This window comes from Gavialis gangeticus, unplaced genomic scaffold (assembly GCF_001723915.1).
Source record: "Gavialis gangeticus isolate Ggan-Ray unplaced genomic scaffold, GavGan_comp1, whole genome shotgun sequence".
Classification (NCBI taxonomy): Eukaryota; Metazoa; Chordata; order Crocodylia; family Gavialidae; genus Gavialis; species Gavialis gangeticus.
In genome coordinates this window covers 65,645,304-65,654,578 of record NW_017729030.1, presented here as the reverse complement: position 1 = coordinate 65,654,578, position 9,275 = coordinate 65,645,304, and the positions used below count along the sequence as shown (strand labels likewise).

General features: G+C 48.5%; 1 protein-coding gene across 1 annotated transcript in view; it reads right to left on the bottom strand.

Annotated features, from left to right (window-relative positions):
• The window catches only part of DUSP4 (dual specificity phosphatase 4), a gene marked incomplete at its 5' end in the record, with an annotated part of 16,211 nt that overhangs the window by 4,865 nt on the left and 2,071 nt on the right, over positions 1 to 9,275 (bottom strand). Inside the window, one exon of the mRNA XM_019521852.1 lies at positions 1,244 to 1,380. Coding sequence (XP_019377397.1) covers positions 1,244 to 1,380 — 137 coding nt within the window. The remainder of the gene's footprint in view (positions 1 to 1,243; positions 1,381 to 9,275) is intronic.

The window sequence follows — 9,275 nt, the reverse complement described above, 5'->3', positions numbered from 1 at the left end:
AAAAAAAAAAAAAAAAAAAAAAAAAAAAAAAAAAACACACAGAAACCAGCTTCCCTGACCAAATGAACAGACAGAGAATATGAGGTGAGGCAGGACTTGTCATTTTAGGCTCCTTTCATTTGAAAGACAGGCAGCAGACAGCAAAAACACAGCAGGCAGAAGTGAACAAGGCCCTCAGATCCACCCCAATGCCCAAGGAAGATGAGGATATGACTTAGCAGGTGTGGGCTCTCCAAACAATTTAGCCTCTTTACCAGGTAAACGGAGTTCTGGCACATGGACCCACAGATGTGACATGGAGGAAAGACGGTTCCAACGAGGCTCTGTGCAGCCTAGCTTTGTTTTCAAATGGCAGGTACTGATTTTCCATTTTGAAAAAAGTCATTGCACTATTTATTCTCCAGCTGACAGCCTGATTTTGAAAGCACCACTCCCCCATGCAGACAGCTTTCTCGCTAGTTGACTATAGCCAGCATGCTACTGTGGCTTATGCAGGCTCCTTTCTACGCCATTGGAAGAATTGATATCTACACAAACACCAGAGCTAGGAAGAAACATCTCCCACTGGGAAGAACTTGGGAGATTTCAAAGATTTTTCCTATTGCAAGTAGGCAGGGGAAGGAAGGAAGCAAGACAAACCCACTCTGAACCAGGGACCAGATGTCAATTGTGTGCTCTCTCCACCTGCCTCATTGAGTAGTCACGGGCAAGTCTCTGCTCATCTCTCCTGTGGAAGCTGACCTACTTCATAAAAAATGGGCCAATATTCACTGGGGAGGGAGAATGACAGCCCTCAAGCAGGATGAGGGAGGTGGAAACTTCAGCATCCCAAGTGCCTGGTCCTCTCCCACCCCAGGGAATGCTCCAGCCACCAGTGTTTTTGGGGACATGACTGGTCTGGATGCCTCTTGCTTTGAGCAGGAAATTTATACTGGACTCAGAACCACTTCCAAAGCATTGGCAATGCCTGCCTAAATGCCATTTTACAAGAAAAATTCTGCTTGGGACTTAAAAATCGAGACAGAGAACTGCATGTACCACATCACATGGCCTGCAAGTGTTTCAGCTTGCTGAGCTGATAGGGACACAATATCTTGAAACAGCTTTTTTGGACAATGCCTCCTCACCTGGACAGTTGGGACATTGAAGGTTTGGCTTAATGCATGGGAGGAGATTTTAAACCCAGAAGCCGGGCAAATGGATGCCCCCAGGAATTCAGCACACTAGGTGCTAAGGAGCTTACCTGATCATGCAGGGGTGTTGCACAGGAGCCACATCCCAGGTCCAAAGGCTCAGCGCTGGCTGGTGGGGAAATGCTACTCAGGGATTTTGTTTTCACACAGAATTCTGGATGCTCGGAATAAAATCTCTCGTAGCCTCCTGCAATGGAAGAGACAGGCATGGAGCATTAACCAGGAAAGGCAGCAGGCTCTCTGCAAGCCAGGACTAGCATCTCTTGCTGCTTTGAATGCAGAGCCTGAGCCAAGCTGGCCTGTCAGGTCTGCCTCTACCACTAGGTGTCACTACCACCACAGAAGTCTCTCTAAGGAAGGGGGAGCCAGCAAAACAGGAGGATGAAAATTACATTTCTGGAAGCCATTTTGCATTGCATGGCTCTTGGGGAGATCCTGGCCCCATTTCATGCACAGGGGACAGTGTACCAATAGGGTGGGTCAAACTACTGTACAGACCCCCCCCAACCTCCAACAAAAGCTAAGGCCATCCCCTCTGTCCAACAAAGCTGGGGCAGACCAGAGAGCAAATGGCTACTTCTAGGATTGGGCCTTTAGTTCCCCAAGCCTAGTCAGGCCTTCCCCAATGACTGCCATTAGCGCACATGCAGCAGCGACAGATCATCCCACCATCTCACTCCAAAGCCAGGCACAACGATGGCCAAGGTGGCCCTCCATCATCACCAGGACACTGTTGTTCTCAGCGACTGGGACCAGCAACCCCTCCTCTGCCCACCAGACAAAAGACTCCTTCCTCTGTCACAGAGCATGCTGTCCTCTCTACACTGCAGTCAGGAAATCATACCGAAGCTGACCGAGTCCTGGGCCCTTTTAACTTCTTAAGAGAAGCAAGCCCATGGAAGCACCAGCTTCAGAGCCACCTTCCATGGACCCAGATTTCCCCCTTCCCTGGGATATGCAGTACTCCCCAGTGCCTGGGCATCTCCCGTCCTTGCACATGGGGAAAGACAGCTTTGGCAATGGGTGCCCAAACCCCCTGGTTGCAGCCAGGGCTGCATCATTACTGCAGAACCTACTTGCCCACTCTTCTTACTGAAGGAAGGATGTTGGTCTGCTTTTGCACTTGAACACGATTCCCTGAGCTACAGAAGCATTAGTCTGCAGTCTGATTTTCAAACCATGTCACGGCCACCATCACTCATGTTCTTCCAGGCACAAGTTCCCCCTCTGAAGAATCCTTTCCTTTGGTGTCCCAGCCCCAAGCATGCCAAAAAACCCAGAGCTCCAGTCATCACCCCTCTTTGGCAACTCTGTTGAAGCCAATGAAGTTACAGTTGCATAAGAAGCCATGAGAGAACAACCAGTTCTGGAAATATTGTCACAAATGCACCCATCTGTCTCATTTCACCCACTGCCGAGGGACAGCTTCTACCATTCAGAGTGTGATCCAGAGCCAGGATGGCAACAACAGGCTGCGATCTCAGCAGGAGGTAGGGACATGACATCATTCGTAGAGCACTGCCATGGCAACAGTCAAATGCTCCCACCAATAAAGGCCAAGGAAGGAGGAGTGGGGTGGTTGCAATCACCATTCATTTATTTATGAATTATCTGTAGTGTGGGAAGCCCTGGAAATCAGCAGACCCACTGCAAGGAGCTGGGCAGATGGGGGGGGGAAAAAAAAAAAAAAAAAAAAAAAAAAAAAAGAGTTGCTGCTTCCAATCCAAGTAAATTTTTACCGTCTTGCTCATAATTCCATTTTGTTCAGCCTGAGCAAGGTGGATGTGAACCAGTACCTTCAATCTCCCCAGGCTCTCATGACAGGTATCTTCCTAATGGGAAGCTGTTCAGATTGCCATGGATGACAGAGGGGAAAATGGGAGGGGTGTCCTAGGGACTGAGAAAGAGGTAGGAAAGCTCAAATATAGACAGGTATACTCCTCTAGGGCTCAATACTTGACCATGCCATTTGGCTTGGCAGTATGAAGCCAGTGATGATTCATAAATCAGCTGCTCGCCACGTATGCAATTTGTTCCATATGTTCTAGCACAGTCCTAGGCCCAGCTGAGTATCCAGCCAGCTGGGAGGGTGGAGACAGGGGCCCAACAGCACTCAATGGTGACAACCAAGCAACAGCTTATACAGTGTCCCAAATCCAGGCAGAGAACATGACAGGAGAATTCCCTTGCAATCCTAACCTAGCTCCAGCTCAAACACAGAGTGGGCTTGCAATGACAATGCTTTCCACCTAGGAATCAAAAGGCTTTTGAAGACCAGAAATACATCATGATAGTCTTTAAGACACTGCACTCCAGCGACTTTTAAGAAAATTACACCATGCAGCTAGACAGAGAGCCAGAAAGTAACAGAGTTTAGTGCTACTTTGTATGATAGTGGAGGTGCAAAAGCAGCTTAGTACTGTCTTTCAGAATTCAGTCTTGTGAACCCACAGCCCTGTCTTTAGCACCAAATCTCAGGAGAGTCAGACCAGGCAAGGGAAGTAGATTGTTTCCTCGCAATCATTTGCACCTCTGCAAGGCAAGTGTGAAATGCAACAAGACCATGGTGACCTTCACCTAAGATTGCCAGGACAGATTTAAACCAGGCATTTTCCATCTCATCTGCACTTATGTACCTGCATAGCTAGGGAATCAGATGTGCACTTAAGCTGTTGAGCTAGCTTCCTGCCTCAGAAAGCATCAGATTTTTCACTCATTGCAGACTGCAAGAGCCAGTCTTTGCTTATAGGAGGCTGAAGGATAATCTGCTCTTGGTCTTGCTGTGCCTTACAAGCTTGCAGAGTCACCTTAATCCCATGTTTGCAGCACCACAGATCTGTACTTGTACAAAACAAACCACGCAGGCCTGGCGACCCTGTGGAAGCAGCTTGTTGTTTGTCATTACTGCCCCAGTAATACTCAATCCCAGCTTTATATTTTCCTACCAGTCACCAAAACAGTGCGGCTATTGATCAGCTCTAGTACAGGGCACCTCGGCTGTCATCTGCGGTCAATAACCTCCAGTGTTATTTCTCTGGGTTTCATTTAAATAAAGTTAGTAGCCTTAAAATCCTCAGTTTGGTCTCCTAAAATCTACATCAGTCAGGTGTTTTACTATCACAGCAGGAATTTAGCTACACTGAGGCCTACATTTTCTAGCTCAATTGCCAAAACTGTACTCCAGATTGCTGCTTCCTCTCTCCCCATCAAATAGACTACAAAGTCCTGGGTTTCAGCAGACCTCCCAGTTACCGAACGCAGTAAAACCCAGCACAGTGATTATTTACTCATCTTAAGTTTCTCCTGCCAGACTGCCCTGTGTTAGAACATGAGCTCCAGGAGCTGGGCTTCAGGTGTGTTTAGTTATCTAGGCCTCCAAGAACAGTGACTCGTAGACAAATTCTGATGCATCCTTCTTTTTGCAGATTCTGCTTTCTGCTGCTTTCCTCACTGGCTTTGAGGCAGGACGACAACACTAAGAGCTGCAAAAGGAGCCCTCCCCAGAAGAAGGAAGGGCACTCTGTCCAGCACCCATAGAACAAATGGATGCAGTGGTTAAAGGAAGGCTCCCTTTCTACAGGAGGAACAGTGTAACAGCTCCACATGGCCACTTTCTACTACCAGCCTGTGTGTGGCATCATGTGCCAACTCTTTACCAGAATCTCACCCCGGACTCCCCATCTGCCAAATAACTTCTCTGAGCTGCTCGTGTTCTGGGTTTCTAGGCTTGTTGCTCAGCATCTATGAACAATTTTCAGGGTAAGAGGATGTTAAAGAAGCCTCTTGATATCATTGCCTCTGGAGGGATTCATGCAGAAGCTGGCTGGCCTCACTCTGTCCCTAAATGTAAAAGATGAACTCCCACAGACTGATGCTGGCTGGTGCCTCTCCTAGGACAGAGGTAAGTCACTGCAGATCAGGACACAGGCTGCAGTCTTCAGTCTGGTTCCAAATCCCTGCTCCGTGTGCAGGAACTAGAAACCAAGCATGAGAGCTTGACCCAGAGAGGCCAACAGTATTTGCATCATTAGTCTTTGTGGGACCAGGAGCATATCCCAGACTCTGATGATCAGCCATATCAGCCTAAATGCAAACCTGATCACAGTGGATCTACAAGGGTGTAATGGAGCACAGAATTTAGTCTGGATGCCTTACAGCTCAGGCTGCATACTGTAGGCTGTGGCATGCAATGATGGAGTCCAACTTCCAAGCAAGTGCTGAGTTTTAGTTTAAAACTAGTTTGATTCCATTTAAAAAAATGGAATTGAAAGGTTATGTTTTGCCTGTGTGCATCTAGGAGGAAAACATAGTAAGCAAAGGACAAGAACAACATGCCCAATTATAAGCACTTGCTTAAACCCATCCCAATTCAGTCCCTCTTGGTCTACAAGATTTAAGCACATACTTGACTGCTTTGCAGAATCAAAGGAAATGGGGGAAGGAGGAGGGAGGGAGAGAGAGGTACTACTGCATGTTTTGCTACCAGCTACTAACATCCTCTTCCAGTCCAAATACCTTCTCTTATCCTTGAATGAAGTTCCCATAACCCTTTCTTAACATGCAGTCTGTGTATTAAAATGCTATACACCTTATATAACAGCACCCCAAAGGTGGATTGGAGTAACATAAAGTGAGTCTGTTTCACTTGCTATTATTGCAGCTTTAAGATGCCGGCAGGCTGTGTGGTCTACGCAGCACAGTTCTGAGGACCTGCACGTTTCTAGGTCTTAATCTTGCTTGAGCCATTGGCATGCTGTATGTAATTAGCAAGACATTTGACCTTTTTGTACTCTAATTAATCCTGCTGCAAAATGGCTTTGAAGCTCAGCTTTGCCATAATGCACATGGAATATGTGAACAAAAATTATTACAATCATTATCAACAGCAGCTCACATGTAATAAAAACAAATACAGTGAATTTAACATAATACATATTTGGGGGTTTGACACTGTTCCCACTGACATTAGCTGAATTCAGCTCTTTAAATGCAGTGCCTAAAATGCCATGTGAATTCCCTTAGTTGTACTGTTTTTTCCTCTGTAAAAGGAATTGAGATTTTATATTTGTATAATTTGAGAAGGTAGAATGGAAGAGCAGGTTTTAATAAGATATTACCAAAGAGAAGAAGTCAAGCCAGGCCAATGAAGGCTTTTAAAATTAAAAGCTAACCTAGACGGTCATGTCATTGAAACAAAGAAGCATTCTTAGCTTGCATGCATCTTTATCAGCATCAGAACGACTTATTAACAAGAGACAAAACACAGTCCCTTTAGATGCCACTGCTGAGAAAACAATTGAGAAAAAAGCTCCCTGTTTGAAAATTATAATCCATCCTTATCAGAGCTCCTGCTGTTTTTACTGTATCAAGCACAACATAAATGCCAAATACAACATTTATCAAACCTATTAATGGACTCACCACTATCTAACTGCATGCATGCACTCCTGATCCCCCATTTTCAGTAAAACCATGAATAAATTACAATGCACTAGTTGTAAACAAAAAAAAATGTGCAATTCCATTGGGCGCTCACGTTTCCAAAATAGACTAAGGGGAATTTTAAGAAAACCTCATTGCAGAGCTTGAAACTTCTCACTGTCACTATTACTGTGATTTTAATTTGGTTTAAATTAACGAACATCAGAGGCAGGCCATTAAAAAGGCAACAATTACTAGAAAGTGATTGTCATCGGGCGTACAGACCAGTTCCAAAGGGTTTCGCTCTAGTACGAGGAAGGGAGTGCTTACACAACCGAGAAGCTTTTTTTGCTACGTAACTGATGATCTGCCTCCAGCATTCTGACCTGAACAACGGCTGATTTTCTTTCAGCACAACTCGCTGTATTTAGCTTGGATGAGAGGAAGGAATTAATTTTAATTATCTGCATCAAATTAAGGATCACTGCAGCTGGTTCCGCTGCTGTGGCTTCAAAGCTATTTCCCGCAGGTATCTGTCCAGCTTTAAACCAGATAAAACATGTTCAGTTTTCCCGATGCTCCCTACCTAAATTCTCAGGATTTAAACTGTCCCTGTTGTCCCCCCCGCCCAAGCCTAGGTTTTGCAGTGTTTTGGCTGAAACAATCAGAGACTTGAGAGACGGGGAAGGAAGGTTCATGACCTGGCCACATCTCCCACTACACCAGTACAGAGGCACCATGACATTTCCTCTGAATTACTGTGAATATTCAGAAGTGGGCAAGTCTGATGGGAAACCTGCACTAGAGCTCCTTCCTGGCCTGCAGAAGGTTAAGACACATAATTCACCGTGTTAATCTAAATCAAGTAGAAGGCAGAGCAGATGTGCACCTTATAGACTAACTGAAGTAGATATAGACAGCACAAGCTTCTTTGTGAGCTGATGCTCATTTTGTCATGAAGTGAGCTTCAGCTCACAAAAGCTTCTGTTATCTATATCTACTTTGGGTAGCCTATAAGGTGCACATCTACTCTGCCTTCTACTCAGCTTCAGACTAATGTAGTGGGAGGGAGCAAAGCCATACACAAAGCACACTCAGCCTCCATGTTCCACAAAAGGGGACGGTTTGATTGCTTTACCCAGAGCACAAGGGGAAGGAGAAAAAACCAGACTCGCGAAGTCCTCCTCTGTGGGGAAGGATTTTTTGGGCTCCAAAAGCATCGCATCATGCTGCCAAAATCCAGCCTGGGAGGGCTCAGAGCTGAAGCAGCAAAAAAAAGGACCACAGGGGTTTCCTTCACAGAGACATGGTACCTCCCACCCCAATGCTGGGGAAGAGCCCACTGGCCCCACCACCCCTTGTATGGAGCCAGATCAGACCAGCTATCCTTTCACTGGGCCTTTTTTGCTCCTATCCCTTGTCCCATGGGCAGACACCTCAGCCCCAGAGCCAGCTGAGCCCTACCAAGCTCAGGCAGGTCAGGCACAGGTCACCAGCAGCCTTTCCCCAGCAGCTGACTGGGCAAAGGGGCAGGAAATGACTAGCCACTGTCCCCCACACTGCGTGGGGAGCTTCCTGCCGGCCTGGGGAGGGGTGAGAGGGGGGCTGAAAGAGCAGGGGCTGTGGAGGAATGACTGGAATGTGCCCCGAGTGGGAATGGAGGGAGGGAAGGAGAAAGAACAGCGCCCCCATCCCACCCCCTGCCCCTGGATTTGCAGCTGGGCGGGCCTGCAGGGAACAGAGCAAGGAGTGTTTGGCCTGGCAACTCCAGAGCAAGCAGGAGGCATGTGGGGGGAGAGGGGGGTGGCACACACCCAGGGGCAGGGAGCAGACCCTCCAGGCCCTGGGGCTGCTTGTGGACTCCCTCCACACCCCAGGCACAGGGCCTCCCTGATCCCTCCACTTCACACAGGACTGCCCTAAACCCTCCCACTCACACCCACCGTCAAGGACTGCCCTGATCCCTTCACACAACCCTCATGCATGGGGCCTGCTCCGACTTCCCCCCCACCTCCCAATGCAGGGGCTGCCCCGATTTCCCCCTCCCATACTTACACCCCATATACACAACTGTCCGATTTTCCCCCCCTCACCCCCCAAGGCTCCCTCAGTCCCCGTGCCCTAATCCCTCCTCTCACACTCACACCCCATGCAGGGGCTGCTCTTACCTCCCCCTCCACCAGGACTGCTCCAACCCACACACACAGCCCATAAGGGGGCTGCCCCAACCCCCCCCACTCACAGCCCACACATGGGGGCTGCTCTGATCCTGCCCCTCTCACACCTCCTATACAAGACTGCTTTGATCCCTGGCCCCCACTCACTCCCCACGCATGGGGGTGTTCTGACTTCCCCCCCCACACCCCATATATGGGGCTGCCCCAATGACCCCCCACTCTCACACCCCACATGGGGGGCTGCCCCTGTCCCCTCCTGCTCATGCCCATGACTGAAGTCCGCCCTGACACACATGCGGCTGCTCTGCAACCCCTGCCCCCCAATGCCTGGGACTGTCCCAGTGACCCTCCCCATTGCTCACTCACACCACACCTAGGGGGCTACCCCATCCCCTCCTGCTCACACCCCATGGCCCAGGGCTGCACCCCCCTCCCCCTGCACCCCGGGGCTGCTCTAACTGCCACCCACTGCCTGGGGCTGCCC